The 16,522-nt window shown below is 43.3% G+C and overlaps 1 protein-coding gene across 4 annotated transcripts in view; it reads right to left on the reverse strand.

Moving 5' to 3' along the window:
* The window catches only part of WWP1 (WW domain containing E3 ubiquitin protein ligase 1), a 168,564-nt gene that overhangs the window by 57,788 nt on the left and 94,254 nt on the right, over positions 1–16,522 (reverse strand). For all 4 annotated transcript variants that reach the window (XM_074944151.1, XM_074944149.1, XM_074944150.1 and 1 more), the window contains 3 exons: positions 10,770–11,109; positions 6,964–7,059; positions 6,182–6,356 (listed from right to left, as the gene is read on the reverse strand). In XM_074944151.1, the coding sequence (XP_074800252.1) occupies positions 6,182–6,356; positions 6,964–7,059; positions 10,770–11,109 (611 nt within the window). The remainder of the gene's footprint in view (positions 1–6,181; positions 6,357–6,963; positions 7,060–10,769; positions 11,110–16,522) is intronic.

A 16,522-nucleotide genomic window follows, 5' to 3' on the forward strand; every position in this document is an offset into this window, starting at 1 on the left:
CAGTGAGAGAAAGGTTTCACTTATCTGAGCCGCTGGAATCAGAGGAGATTGTGTAGCTGCCAAGGAAGACCATGCCATGGATAGAAGAAGTTGACCGTGATCAGTCTTTGTCACTGCTGGCAGATCCTGGAGTTTAGGAAGTAATGCAAATGATGGTACTGATGGATAGTGGTTGGGTACTGATGTAGCCCAATGCTTTTGGGCTTTGTCATGTCTCTGGGACTTAAGGACATCCTAAGTCCTCACACACCAAGCTGATGGGCTTGCTCGAGATGAATTTGACTTCTCCGAAGTGAATTTAGAGCAAGACTTAGTCTCATGCTTATGAGAGTGCTTCCTAGATTTCCGACAAGATCCCACTGGGAGGGATCTGTGAGGGTAGATTCTCCTGCACCAGAGGTGGACTTTACAGCAGTAGGTGCACTCCTTGTTGAATCAGGCCGATGTATGAGAGGGGAGGGGTTTCCCTGGCCAGGGTCTAATTGAGGCCTCATGGCCTTCTCCATGAGGTATTTCTGGAGATGAAGTTCCCGCCCTTCTCAGGTACGGCTGGGGAACTATTGGCAGAGACTGCACCTCACCATGATGTGGGCTTCCCCAAGGCAGTACAGGCAGAGCTGGTTGTCATTGCTAACTGACAAGGATCATGGGCAGGAAACAAAGTGTTTGAAGCCCAGAGTCCTGGGCATAGTTCAGTACTCGAACAGGGAATGGGTGTTTCCCCAGACAGAGTACACAAACCGCTAAAATTATTTACAAAGCTAAATCTAAACCTTATTTTGTAGGCTGAAGCTACAGACACTGGAGGTTCTGATCCAAATTGTGTGGCAGTGAAAAGGAACTAGAGAGATTGTCAGTCCACCCTGCCCTTTATCCCTGGATGGAGGCACAAGGTGAGCCAGGGTACACACACAGGCCAGCAGACACTACTTTAAAATTTTCTGGCTCTGGACTTGCGCGTAAACCCACAGTGGAATACAATAGGATTCCCACAATGACAGGTGGGAGAGCTTTATACTGAGATGTGAGAGACTGAGGAAAGGTCCTCTTCAACATCAAAAGGGGCATCTCCACCAGAAAACGATGGAGAATCAGGAGGTACCAAGGAGAGGTGTAATTCTGGTGACCGTGTAGATCTCAGTACCAAGAGGTGCTCGGTACCCATCAAGAGAGGAGACTTCAGCTCATCCAACACAAACAGGTCTCTGGAATATCTAAATTCCTATGGTATCTGATGAACTAATGGTACTGCAGGTAAGGCTCTACTTAGGTAGGTCCCTTGCAGTGGAATTTGATGGTACCAATGATGCTGACTGCTTCGAAGTGATTGTTTGCTGAGGTGTATGGTTGGATTTTTGCAGTACTGAAGGAATCAATGTTGGGTACCGAAAAAGGTGGTGGGAGGTCCATTGACACCTACCTGCTAGAAGTAGGCTGTTTCTCCCAGCTGCTCTGATCATGCTTTGATAGTACTGAAGCATGCTTCGGGTCACGACCCCTAGAGGAGCTCAGAGTCTTAGGAGCATGGAGTCTTAACACTACCCAGACTGGTACCTGAGGGCTGGAACACTGTTAATCTTTCCAGAGATTGAGATCTTTTAGATGTAGGTTATTTATGAGAACTAGAACTCCTCTTCTTAGAGAGCTTTCCCAGAACCTTCCAACTTCTTCCCTGAAGGTTTGGGTGACTGCAATGCCAAGGCAGATCAAGCATCGTGCTCAATCAGAGACTGATATATGGCAGTGGGTTGGGAGGGGAGAGCCACCTGACCTGAATCTGAGGCCAGGAAAAGAGATCATTTCATCACAGGAGTTTGAGCTTACTTGCCTGGTTTTTCCTTGCCCTGCTCTTAATGACTGAGAATAATTGCAATTCTGAGGGGGGGGGGTGTTCCTCAGGCAACAAATGCACTCGAAATGACCATTGCTGACTAGGATACCCTCCCAGCAAGTAAAGCAATGTTTGAATCCTAGTGATCCTGGCAAACCCACTCAACAGAGCAGAGAACCTCTCCAAAGGAAGTAGGGGGGAAATAAAGAGGACAAGTAACAATCCTCTTTAGAGAAAACAACAAATTTAACTAAACTAAACTATATTAAACACTAAACTAACTAACAACTAACTAAAGGCTAGCAGAGGCAAGCATGACCAATTGAAATGGGGATGCTGAATGCTCTGTCTGAGGCCAAGGCAACTGAGAAGGAACTGAGTGAGGGCGGCTCACCTGTGCAGTCCTACAGAGTCTAGACACAGGGCAGGGGGATGTGTAGAGTGCACGCATGGTCCAAGAGGGCACTGCTACCAAAAATCTGTGATTGAAGGCACATATTCACCTAAAATGAAACACTCACAGGGACACTACAGGTGTAGAGAAGGTAGAGTGGGAGCTTCTGTTCTCCCTGCTGTTAGTATATAAACCTGTTTGTTATCCTGGGGATAGAATTTTGGATTTGATTTTTGATTCTCTTATATCCTTACTAATATATGTGAACAAAGACACTGTGTGTTGCTTCTGCCCAATCAGACGGGTTTGTTAGTATAATGAGAAAAGATAGGGATAGAGCTAAAGTATTACTGTGTATGGTGGGAGTGTAATATATGAGCATAGACTGGAAGGCTACCTGGCTCCTCTCTAGCCAAGGTCAAGCAACCACTAGGGAGGGGCAATGTGGGGAAGGTATAAGAAACAGTACAAGCCAAAGAAATGCCCGTCTCTGACCCAAGCACAACATCACTCCTTACCCGCCCATGGGATACAAAAGAGGCAGTACAAAGCCCTCAGCCTCATGACCCTCCAAAACGGAACATGACCATAAATTGTAAGGGGTGGGATCAAGGGTGTGCACTACAGCATAATTATACCTGCTAAGAACGAGGAGTGGGGAACGGAACACTGGGAAAAGGCTCTGTGGTGTCAGAGCTATGGATATGCTTGCTTGAAACTAACCCCAATAAACATTACATTGCCTGCACTTTGGACTTCTGGTACTCTGCTTTCTGTCTGGGTGACAAGAACGATGGGAAGCAGTGAAGGGAAAAGTCCTTAACACCTGTCTCACCACATAAGAACAAGTTTGATCCACTATGGGAATACCCATGTTAACCAATGGCCTTAGAATATTCCAGTCAATATCTGAGTTAGCAGGAACTACAGGTTCCTTAAAGAAAAACTGGACATTTGGTTCTCAAAGGGACTTATGCTACTAAGCCAGAGTGCCCTTGGGACCAACCTTCAATGTGAAAGCAAGGTTTAAGTACAACATTCCTTTCCCTACACCACAGGTAGGGCCCAGAGGATCGGACTCAGGTACAAAGAACACAGGATGACTGTCAAATCTTTCACTTTCTCTCAAGAGGCCTCCATCTCTTCCTGAAAAAGGTTATCCTTCTGTAGAGTAGGTGCTCAAGTTCTTCTTTTTAACCTTCTGTCAGAAGCTAGAGGCCTGCAGACAAGCTCTGCTCTTACACTATCTCTCCTGCATCAAAGGCCACGTACACCTAATGCTGGGACAGGCCCACACACCTTTCCTCTACTCATTTAAGTTCATGATACTTGTCATGGGGAAGGAATCTGACGAGACCAAAGGCCTATTTTCCCTAAGGCTATACCTGCTCTTTGACCTGGCAGGTCACGACATTAATGGCTCCAGCCATTGACTGGTAACCTCTTAGTACAAATGAATTCTAGCATCAGAGTTCAAGTTCTGGGGCACAATACTGTGTGTTTCCTTAGTCTTCCCTCTGGCCACATCCGAAGCTAGCATGACCACCAAGCTCATAACAACATAAGAGCGGCCATAGTGGGTCAGACCAAAGGTCCATCAAGCCCAGTATCCTGTCCTCTGACAGTGGCCAATGGCAGATGCCCCAAAGGGAATGATCCGACAGGTTATCATCAAGTGATCCACGCCCTGTCACCCAATCCCAGCTTCTGGCAAACAGAGGCTAGGGACACCATTCCTGCCCATCCTGGCTAATAGCCATTGATGGACCTATCGTCCATAAATCTATCTAGCTCCCTTTTGAACCCCATGGTTCACATGGGAAAGTAGTGGATGACCTTGAAAAGAACGAAACTTTTCCTGAAAAATCTCAGAGACAGGACAGATGAGGTGTCCTGATATATCTTCACGAAATGGTCTGAAATAGGGTGCAATGGTGCAGAAACCTTCTGAGAACAATTGTGATCTGTGTAGATTGCTGGGAGTGACACTATTTCAATATCTGCCAATTTAGTCAGCTTTTAAAGAAATTAGGGGGAAACAGAAATATATTAGGCATCAGAAGACTCACCCAGTTCATCCCAGTCCAAACAACAGCCATCTCCCTGATCATCACCCTGCACCCATTCAGGTGACAATTGATTAGAGTGCCAGAAGCTTCAAGACAGTGTCTCAGAAGGTGTCAGCCCTGGTTGCACTAAGAACTTAGGCACAAGATACCAGGAATACCAGCACCAGGGCCAGTGCTTTGTACATCAACAGAGCAAAACGCACTCCAACTGTGTTGAGAAGTCTGTTAAGTGTCAAAGATGATACTGCATCCCTCAAGACAGTCTTGGAGATAACCTGGGGCAACTTGGCAAGGTCCCTGAATACACATTGCAGAGAGTCACACTGGTTCTGTCTCCTAATCCTGAAAGCTAAACAGAGCAAAAAAACCAGAGGCTTTGATGCAGAGCAGCCAGGAGTCAAGGGTGTCACAAGAGATGCATCTTTCTATGCCTATTCCTGACTCTTCTTATGTGGTGCCTCATTAGGCAAACTGGGGCTGAGTACAGTCAACTTTAAGTGCATAGTTGAATCCTCTGTTTCAGACAGGATGTCATAGGATGCTTTGGTGATGAAAGCTAACCCAGTGAGTTCAGAGCAAAGCTGTACTAATGCAGGAAGTGTCAACCCTGAATCCCAGTGCTCAGAAGCTGAAATTGGCTCAGACTTACACTTCAATGATTTTTCCTTTGAAGCATCCAGTGCATCCTCAAACAGAGACAATGTGTAACTCTTGATGGTGTGGGGACAATATTTAAATGTTGGGGGTGGGGGCAATGTGACCATCTCACGTGTTGCCTCTGAGCTGAAGAGTAGCAGGAGAGTCTTGAGCACCAAGGCAGCAGTGAGCAAGTGCCTTGGGGAGCATCTCATGGCAGCCGGGCCCCATGGGCAGTGACCTGCTCTAGGGGGTGTTGCCAGCCAGCGCCGGGCTCCTTTGGGGACGAGGCACGAGCATGTCAGGGGCGCGGCTCGGACCTGTGTCGCCCACCCTGCCTAGGGAACACCCAGCCATGCACCCCACAATTTGAAAACCTCTGTGGTAAATGGAAGGCAGAAATTTGGGGAGGTATATGACCCCGTGTCCCCACCACCACACACACACACACACACACACACACAGAGCGCCTCTGGCCTCCTACCAACCTTATGAGGGTCTCCTAGAGGGGTCCCTCAGTAAGAGTCTGGACATGATCTCTAATATTTGACTGCTTAGGTGGTATATGTAGATAGTTTAACACTCCTGAACACTATTCTTGACTCCCAGTTACAGGATACAGTGAATCTGTTCATTAATGTCTTTCCCCATCTCAGAACCGGCGTTTCTTGAAGCTGATCAGCTATAAAATTGAAGGAATGAATGACAACCTGAGAGAAAACACAGAAACCATGCAAGAAGTTTCACAGTTGAACAAAAGCAGATACTTCAAAACAGGCCCCAAAGTAAGAAAGCCAAACTACCAGAATGTTGATGAAAAGCTGAGTGATTAAAAGAAAATCAAGAACACCTAAGTACCAAACCAACACCCTAAGACAAGTGTGCCAAAGAACTCAATGCTCAAAAGAAGAGGTTGAGCTGCAGAACTGAAGTTTCCCCTAAGGTCAGAAGGTGTACACTTGTACCAGTTACTATTGTCCTTAGGGAACGAAAACCTTAAGTACTTGGGAAGTAGACCGGTCTTGAGCTGGAGAGTGGAGACCCAGCAGTGAGAATCCTGCACCGGTAGTAGCTTTAGAAGTAAAGGTTCTAAAATAGAATCCATTATTCAAGTTAGTGATGCTAACCATCTTTCTAGATGAACATCTCACAATATATACAGTTGTGTAATTTTGAAGCCACTGGGGAACAGTAAAGTTAAAAATATCTGAAAAAATATTTCTTAACATTTCATAGCTTGCTAAAAGTTACCGAATAGAGGTATCGTTGGTTAAATTGTTGCATAGCTCCCTGTAGTTGGTTACGTTGAGACTGCCACTGCTCGAAGTTCCTGACTGATTCCATGGTTGGTCGCTGCCATGTTGTTGTTCTTGTGTTATGATCCACATAGTAAACTCTTCCACGATCATCAACCCTTCTTTCCCAGCTAACAAACAAAAATACTAATGTTAAGAGCTATATAATTTTCAGTAAAAAGTACAAAACTAATTTTCTGTGGTACACTAAATTCTTAGCTAACGTTTCAGTTCCAACATAGAGATGAGAGATAGGCAGAAATTTTAATTTCTGCTGTATATAACACACTGGTGTTCTGTTTCTGAGATTTTATGTAAATTTCTAGAAACAACTGTTAGCCTTCCAAAGGAAACAGTTTCAACTATTCTTCTGCACAGCTAGACCAAAAAGGTCATAAAATAAGTACCCTTTAAATTTAAACATTAAATAAAAGGATATATAATTCAACATTATTAGCAGCAAAAGATAAGCACCGGCAATAGATGTAACACTAACATTCACATAAAAGTAGCTATGATGATCCTGATCATTATCTGGTAAAGATTTATGCTGTTTTATTTTGTTTTGGGGAGAGGGGTGTTGCAATACATGTGTGGTATTGCTTTTATGAACTTCTGATTTCAAAAAATACTACTTGTATAATTATACTTTTTTCTTGTAATAACAAAATGTAATAAAAATACTTTTTGGTACTAACGTAAGTAAAACATTCATAGTAGTATATAAACTTTCATTACCCTGGTGGTAAAGGCTGTGGTCTTTCCCATGTCGTAGTTCGTGTGTTGTGATCAACATAATAGGTTCTACCATGAGGATCCTTTCTCTGTTCCCATCTTAAACAAAAGACATGTCTTTAAACAACACGAAAACGTTGCCTTCTGATTAAATTTTCAGACAAGCAAAAAAAAAAAAGTCTGGTAGCGAACAAATGGGTTATCCAATCCTAGTCCTTACTCTAAAGGCTAAGGGTCAAATTTGCCCACTCGGAAAAGGCTTGTGTGCCACATTATGTCCTATCTTACGTTAATTCTTTTTACCCTCTACTCCTGGGTGGATTCTGCACCAAAAAGTTAAAAATTAAGCAAAATGCTGCATATTTTATTTGTCAAAATAACACAATATAATCGCACCACTTACAATTGTTTTGATAATTTATTTAAACTACAATACAGAAAAAAGTCACAATAACTATTCAGCATTTCTTAAACACATGGTAACTAATACCCTGCATTCCAGTTATAATCCTGGATTTTAATTTAAATTACATTACAGAACACCAAACAGCGCATGCACACACACACACACACACACACAAAAGTAGAATGTCATTTTAAATTGCTCAGACTTTCATACATGAAAGTCATACAGTTTTGCTAATTATTGTCCTGGACCTGGCTGGGTACTTTGGGAAGTGCTTGCTTCTGATTGTCCTGACATTTTATTGATCTTGTAGGTTTTTGTAAAGTCCAGACACATGGAAGTTTGTGTGGAAGGTTGGTTTTGTATGAGAGAGTCTCCAGTTTTGAGAGCTCATTCTTGATCTTCTCCTGTTTGCTGTATCTGCTACCCAAGATCCATAAACCTGGAAATCCTGGATGCCCCATCATCTCAGGCATTGGCACTCTTACAGCAGGATTATCTGGCTATTCAGACTCTCTCCTCAGACCCTACACTACCAGAAATCCTAGCTATCTTCAAGACACCACCGTCTTCCTGAGGAAACTACAATGCATTTGATCTTGAAAACACCATCCTGGCCACCATGGATGTAGTAGCTCTTTACACCAATATTCCAAAGAATACCGGCCATACTTACAAAATGTGAGGCTGCATCCTAGAAAGCAGTGACTCTGAAAAGGATTAAGGGGGTCATAGTGGACAAACATGATGATGATGTGGCAAAAAAGACTAATGTGATCCCTGGTTGTATAAACAGGGGCTTAGCACGAGTAGGAATAGAGAGACTATTTTACTTCTGTAAATGGCATTGGTGAGACCGATACTAGAACACTGCATTCAGTTCTGGTGAGCATTTTAAAAATTATATTGAAAAAAATGGAGAGGGTGCTATAAAGAGCCATAAAAGTGATTTGAGGGCTGGATAAAATGCCTTACAGTGAGAGACCTACAGAGTAAAATCTGTTTAGATTATCAAAAAAGAAACTGAGAGGCGACTTGATTACAGTATATAAGTACATTCACAGGGAGAAAATACCAGGTACCAAAAGGCTCTTTAGCTGAGAAAGATGTAAGAACCACCAATGACTGGAAGCTAAAGTCAGATAAATAAGGCACAAATTTTAACAGTGAAGGTTGATTAACCATTGCAACTAACTACCAATCCAAGCGTTGGATTCGTCAACTCTTGAAGTCTTCAGATCAACACTAGATACTTTTTTGGAAGGTATTCTTTAGTCAACACACAAATTATTAGACTCAATACAGGGGTAACTGGGTGGAATTTAAGGGCCTGTAGCATAAAGGGATCAGATTAGACAATCTCATGGTCTCTTCTGGCCTTAAAATCTATTTATGGAATTCTCACCTCCAACCAGCAGTAGCTAGCATTTAGGCCACTTCAAAACCAATACTAATGCCTTTGTAGAGCAGTGGCTGCAGTTATCCTCTTTCTCCCCACCCAACACACACAGAGTGTTTTGGGGCCAGTGGATATGACCAGTGCATTGATCCCCTGGACACATCCCTACCATTCCACCAGCTCACACAACCCTTCTTTCTCCTACCGCTAGTGTGCAAAGCTTCAGTGGAGTTCGATCCCCCTAAACAGGGTCATCCCCAAAACTGTGGCAGCAGTCATACTGCTAGAGAAAGAGCATGAGAATGACTCTGTAGCCTCGTGGTTAGGGTTCTCACCTAAGGTGTGGGAAATGCAAGTTCAAGTCCGTGCTACAATGACTATTTATTTATAAAATGTGGAACTCCTCCAACGGGACAGACTGAAAAAGACCACAACAGAGCATCCCATCCCATCACTCAGCCCAGTAGCTAGGTTTCAGAGTAGCAGCCGTGTTAGTCTGTATCCGCAAAAAGAACAGGAGTACTTGTGGCACCTTAGAGACTAACAAATTTATTAGAGCATAAGCTTTCGTGGGCTACAGCCCACTTCATCGGATGCTATTCCGATGAAGTGGGCTGTAGCCCACGAAAGCTTATGCTCTACTAAATTTGTTAGTCTCTAAGGTCCCAGTAGCTAGGACACTATCCTGCAATGTGAGAGACTCAAGTTCAAATCCTCTCTCTAGCATTCCATGAGAGTACTCTAACTACTGGGCTAAAGGTTATAAAAGGGAGATCCCCCTCATACCCACTGACATTTCATGAATCTAGCCCATTGATTTTCTGAAAATTGAAACTCAAACTTAAACTAACTAATTTCTCCACATTAAACAAAGAGCCTAGAGGACCAACCTGTGGCCATGTTTTTTTAGCCACAGCATTAGAAGTTTTATGTTAACATATATTAAGAAGCGTGGCAGAGGTTCAATTCAGGAGTACAGGCAGGATGTCTTTGAGCACCCAAACCCCTGGGATTTGATGTGCCACCTGTTTCATGTAAAAGTGAAAAAGCGTTAGCTGGAGATGGGGCTTTCAATGGAAGCACCCCCATCCCAGTGGAAGCATTGTGCAAAGAGGAGCAAGTAGTCCCTCTGTAGCTTACTAAAGCACCAAACACAGGAAGCAGGGGATAAGGTAGCAATGCAACTGGCTAAGCGCAAGGGACAGAGTGCCCTTGTAAGTACAAGTCTAAGTTCCACTGAAGCAGTGATCAATAGATCAGGCAACAGTAAATAAACATTGCCACTGAAGTAACATTTTCCACTCAAGGAGACAACGTATTTCCAAAAAAGTTAAAAATTCCAGTCAACATATGTTTTAGTATACCCTTAAAATGTGCTTCAGTTTCTGTTAACTTCAGTGAGCACCTCTCAATTCTAGTTTGTCATGTGACAACTAATAGGACAGCTTCAGTGTTAATGCAGTAGTTGCAAGCACCATGACTACCTTGGAATTTTATAATTTCTATCCTTTTTACACACACATGCACCCCCTTTACAATTTTATTTGTATTCAGAACATTTTTGGGACACAACTCCAGATACCCCTGTTAGTGTCAAAGTATTTTCAATACATTTTTACTGCATTCTTCTCCCCCACACAAACACTATTTTTGATCCCTACATATGTAACAAGCTTCAAAAGTAGATGAGCAAGGAACTATGCCCCAAGTTTAAATATCTCAAATGAAGATTCTTTTTGCCCAGAATGTCTTGAGGCTCTTCTATATAGGTCATATCACTGTCTCAGCAAACGAGCAGCCTGTTAGTAGTTTCTGGCACCAAAAGCTTCCACCCAGTTAGGACTCCAATACTGCAAAACTATTTTAGATCAAATAACTATGTCTCAGCCAACTGGACGGTATTTGGCAATCCAGAGCCATAATAAAATATCTGTGTCTATATATAAATGTGTTCAGGCCAGATAGGATTAGAACATATTATTAATTAAAACCAAGCCCACATACCCTGGTGGCAAAGGTTCTGTACTGGTACTACCAGGCTGCTGTCTCACAGGTTCCCCAGATGCACTTGAAGATTCCCTTGGTTTTGCTGCTTCTGCAGTGGTGCTGCTTCTGGTATTAGAGGATGCAGGGTCTGTGGTAGTTACAGCTTCAAGTCCAGCAGACACAATGGGGACTGTAGAAGATGTGCTGTTTTCAGAATAACTAACTGTTTCCGTTGTTGATGGAGGTTCTGTAATTGTGTTAGTGCAATCTGTAGACATGGGGGTTTCTACAGAACCCATAAAAGCCTCAGAGGCAGCATTATCAGCTTCCGGTGCAGCTGACGATGACTCACCATTAACTGGGAAGTACAAAGTAAGAACATTTTATACAACAGATAGCTTTTTGATACAATTTATTTTTTAAATGATAAACATGAAGTAAATTTCATCCACTGAAAGAAGATATACATTTTAAGATTACACCTTCTAGATTCTAATGAGCTACGTTCCATGTCGCCGAAGACTTACAAGTAAAATGGCACAACAGGCAGCTTCTTCAATTAAGGCTGTGCTTCCCCTACCTCTATTACAGACCTTTAGCCAATCCCCAATCCATTGTGAACCTAAGATAATTTACTTAAACTCTAGTTTATATATGTAAATAAACGAAGGGTTGGTACTTGCAACCAGAGTTCAAGATGACTCTGTATATTCACAATATGGGTAACGCGCCAACGAGTGAAGCCTAATGGTGGAACATTCTCCAACCAGTACCTGTTGGAGTGCATGTGTATCCTCTACTCCTTCCCTCAGTGTCTTTAAATGTTCTGATGGCAAGGCTATATAAGGAGGCATTGTGCACCCTACCACCTCAGTTCCTTCCAACTGCTGACCCAGAGAAACCAAAATAGGAACGAGGAAGAAGGGAGGGTGAGCAGGAAGTGTGAATGTGCAGAGTCATCTGAAAGAAATAACGGTTACCTACCTTTTGTAACTGTTGTTCTTCGAGATGTGTTGCTCATGTCCATTCCAAGTAAGATGTGTGGGCACACCTGACTTGGAATGGATATGAGCAAGCACTCGAAGAACAACTCTGGTTAGAAGTAACCTTCATTTCTTCTTTGAGTGACTCTACATATTCCCACTTAGGAACAGTTTCGTAAGGAGTGCTGAAAAACTCAGGAGGAGGGAACAGACTTGAGCAGGGGGTTGGACTAGATGACCTCCTGAGGTCTCTTCCAACCCTAATCTTCTATGATTATTAAAAACAATTGAAGCACTACTCCACCAAATCTAGCATCCACTCTTGAAGCCAAATCCAAAGCATAATGTTTAGTAAACATAAAGTGACTTTCAAGTAGCAGCCTTACAGATTTCCCCAACAGGAACATGTTTAAGACAAGCAAAAGATCCTGCCACGGCCCTTGTTGAATGAGATGTCACAACTTTAGGCACAGTGACTACTGCTAACTTGTGGCATTCAAGGAAACACTGTTTTACCCAACTGGAAATCTGTATTTTAGCATATAAATTATAACCCACATGATTCTTAGTAGAATAAACAAATAACCAGAAGACCTCCTAAGATCTTTAGTTCTATTTAAACAACATGCTAATACCCTTCTAGCATCTGAAGTACATAAGGCAGATTGCCCTTTATTAAAACATGGCTTTGGGAAAAAGCAGTGGCAAATTAATTGTATGTTGTGAAACTCTGATAATATTATTGGTAAAAACGTGGGATCAGGTCTAAGACCACCATGTCTTTTTGAAAAATAGTAAATGGAGGGTTTGTCATCAAGGTGTGTAACTTGCTCACCCTTCTCCCCAATGTGATAACAATAAACGCAGATTTAATAGATAAATAAAGAACACTCACCAAGGAATCAAAGGACAACATTGTAAGCCTAGCCTCCACAATTCCCTCGGTTTCAATTATGGACTGGTTCCTAACCCTTAGTTTAAAAGATGCATATTTCCATATTTTTATCTGGCCAAATCATCAGAAGCACCTCAATATAGTGGCAGCACGAAGATATTTTCAGTACAAGGTCTTGCCATTTGGCCTTTCTACAGAGCCAAGAGTTTTTACAAAGTGCCGTCCTGCAGTAGTGAGACAACTTAGAAGACAGGGTATTTTTGTTTATACATACTTAGACACTGACTGCTGAAGCCTTATTCGCACGAAGTTCTGCTAGATTGTACAGATTTAGGATTGTTTCTGAATATCACATTCAACAAAAAGTGTCCTCTCTTCAGTTCAGGAGCAGGAAACGACAGCCCCCCAGTACAGTCCAGCTTTTACCTCAAAGGGACTTGTCATTTCAAAAAGTGTTCGGATCACTGTTTTAAATTCTCAGACACAACATATTTCCTCAGCACTGGTATGAGCATCCTTCCAGCCACTTAATTATATGTCTTTTCTAAATCTACAAAAACTCAGAAACTATCCTGTTAATACTCTAGCCCAGGGGTCTCAAACTCAAATGACCACGAGGACTAGTACATTGACCCGAGGGCCGCATCACTGACCCCCACCCCCACTCCCCCCCTTCCATGAGGCCCTGCCCCACCTCTTCCCACCCCTTCCCTGCCCTCATTCCAACCCGTTCCCCAAAATCCCCAACTCAACTCCGCCTCCTCCCTGCCCCCAGGGGGTACAGGAGGGGTGCAGGATACTCAGGGCAGGGGTTTGGGGTGCAGGAGTGCGGGGTGCAGCAGGGGGCTCAGGAGGGGTGCAGTGGGGTTCAGCAGGGGGCTCAGGGCAGGGGGTTGAGGTGCGGGGTGCGGCGGCGGGCTCAAGGTAGAGGGGTCCGGGTGCCGGGTGCAGCGGGTTGGGGTGCAGGAGGGGTGTGGGGTGCAGCAGGGGGTCGAGGTGAAGGAGGACCGCGGCGGGGGCTCAGGGCAGGGGGTCCAGGTGAAGGAGGACCGCGGCGGGGGCTCAGGGCAGGGGGTCGAGGTGAAGGAGGACCGCGGCGGGGGCTCAGGGCAGGGGGTCCAGGTGAAGGAGGACCGCGGCGGGGGCTCAGGGCAGGGGGTCCAGGTGAAGGAGGACCAGTCGAGTTGTAGGAGCAGGATTTTATAATTCTACTATAAGAACTGATATAAACTTTGATTTCATTCTGCCAGCCACCCTTTTTGAATAACAGAAAGGAATGACTGTCTGAGACTGGGATCCTGTTTCCCATATGTATTACAATTAGGACCTGTTATAAAGTTTAGTTAATAAAATATAGGATTTTGTATTGTGTCTATGATAAATAGATTAGAGAAATGTTGAGGTCCTGAAGCCCCAATGTGAATTGTTTTAGTTATAAGATTTAGCAAGACTTAATTTACAATGTATTCTGTATACCTTTGAAGGTTTCTGTGAGAGACTGTGTGAATGAGGAATGCATGCATCAGGAAAAGATAAGGTGTGAAAGCCATCACAAATGTTCAGATGGTCAAGAAAAAGTGAGAGACTTGGAAACACCAGGAGACGATCAGAAAATATCCTTTGTATCCAAGGCTAAACATGTTAGCAGCACTGACGACCTCAGAGGAGAGGCAGGCACCCCGAAGGCGAGACAACAAATAGGATATAACGATGGGAAGCCCAACAATAACCATCAAATGATAACAGCGGAAAACCCCAAGATTAACACTACTTAAGGACTAATGATTACAGGATGACACTGAAAAATGCATGGACTCAAATGGGAATTTACAACTATAAAGATGGGGTGTTTTGCCATGGAACTCTGGGTTCAGTCCTGCAAAGCCTCACAGCATCGGATCATGACCGACAGAGCCTAGCTCCTCACTTGTGCTCAATCTAACTGGCCATTAGATTGACTTCAGCTACAACAGATTGGTAACTATAAAGACCATCTGCAGGACTTGTGTGTATGTTGTGTGACTGAAAAGCATATGCTAACTGCTGTATTTTCAATAAATATGGCGTATTTGCCTTCTCTCTTATAAAAGATCCCGTGTGCTTTGTATAGTATAACAGAGTGGGGCAAGTGATGGAGTAGGCCTGGATGATAAGTGGGTGGCCACGGCCCACCCGTGGCTACGCCCCTGGTGCAGCATGTCTTTTCTGATTTTTTTAAAAAAAAAAACCAGTTGCTGTGGCACCTCTTTTGAAAACGAGGCCCTGCATGAAGTGTGTGCAATCTTGTAAAATAGCAGTTTGAAATAAGGGCAGCAGTTAGGATTTTCTTTTCCCTTTCAAAACTGAGCGCTGAAGAAAGTGGACATTGAGTGTCAGGTTTTCAACAAAGAATGGAATGCAAAATATTTTTTCACAAACGTGAACTCGAAGACTGTATGCCTGATTTATCAAGAGAGCATCACAGTGTTTGAAGAGTAAAATTTTAATCGCCATTTTTCAACGCAACATCCTAATTATGGCAGCAATTTAACAACTGAGAAAAGGGCAAGAAACGCTGAGAAATTCACCACAAACTTAAAAGCTCAGCAAAATATTTATGTACGACAATCTACAGTTCCGGAAGCCACTACAAAGGCAAGTTATGTTCTAGCATTTAAAATCGCTAAACAAAATAAGCCTTTTGCTGAAGGGGAGTTTTTGAAAGAATGCATGGTTGATGTTGCTGGCATGCTGTGCCCGGAATACCAAAACAAAATTGAGAACATTAGTTTGTCATGAAGAACTGTTACTCGTCGAGTAGAAGTGATTCATGAACATTTGGCTTCTGCGTTGAACAAGAAAGCACAGGGCTTTATGTTGTTTTCAGTAGCTCTCGATGACAGCATTAACATTAAGGTCACAGCACAGTTATTGATTTTTGTCAGAGGAATTGAGGACAAATTTGAAACCACAGAGGAATTTTTATCAATGGAATCAATCAAATGCACAACTAAGGGATTGGATTTATACGAGAGAGTGTCTGGCTACCTTGAACAGCTGAAGCTCCCCTGGAGTAAACTGGCAAACGTAACCAAAGATGGATCTCCAAATTTAACTGGGAAAAACGTAGGACTTTTAAAAAGAATTCAGGACAAAGTAAAAAGACGATGTTGATAAAGAGGTGATTTTTCTGCATTGTATTATACATCAGGAGACCCTCTGCAAAAATGTCCTGGACATCGATCCTGTTGTTCACACAGTAGTGAAAATAGTGAACTACATAAGAGAGAGGGGACTTAATCATTGGCAATTCATTTCTCTTCTTGAAGACACTGTTGCTGAACACCAGGACTTAATCATACAAATATCTGCTGACTCAGCGTAGGAAAGGTATTGCAATGAGTGTGGGAGTTCAGAGATGAAATTTGCACTTTTCTGGAGATGCAGGAGAAAGAAAATGATTTCCCTGAATTAAAGAATTCAAACTGTGTGTGTGACCTCGCTTTTGGTGCGGATATGTTGGCACAGAATGGGGAAGAGATGGCCAGCCCTCTGTGGAGATAGAGGTGGTTAGGGACTATTTAGAAAAGCTGGACGTGCACAAGTCCATGGGGCCGGACGAGTTGCATCCGAGAGTGCTGAAGGAATTGGCGGCTGTGATTGCAGAGCCCTTGGCCATTATCTTTGAAAACTCGTGGCGAACGGGGGAAGTCCCGGATGACTGGAAAAAGGCTAATGTAGTGCCAATCTTTAAAAAAGGGAAGGAGGAGGATCCTGGGAACTACAGGCCAGTCAGCCTCACCTCAGTCCCTGGAAAAATCATGGAGCAGGTCCTCAAAGAATCAATCCTGAAGCACTTACATGAGAGGAAAGTGATCAGGAACAGTCAGCATGGATTCACCAAGGGAAGGTCA

Source organism: Natator depressus, chromosome 2, assembly GCF_965152275.1.
Source record: "Natator depressus isolate rNatDep1 chromosome 2, rNatDep2.hap1, whole genome shotgun sequence".
NCBI classification, from domain to species: Eukaryota; Metazoa; Chordata; order Testudines; family Cheloniidae; genus Natator; species Natator depressus.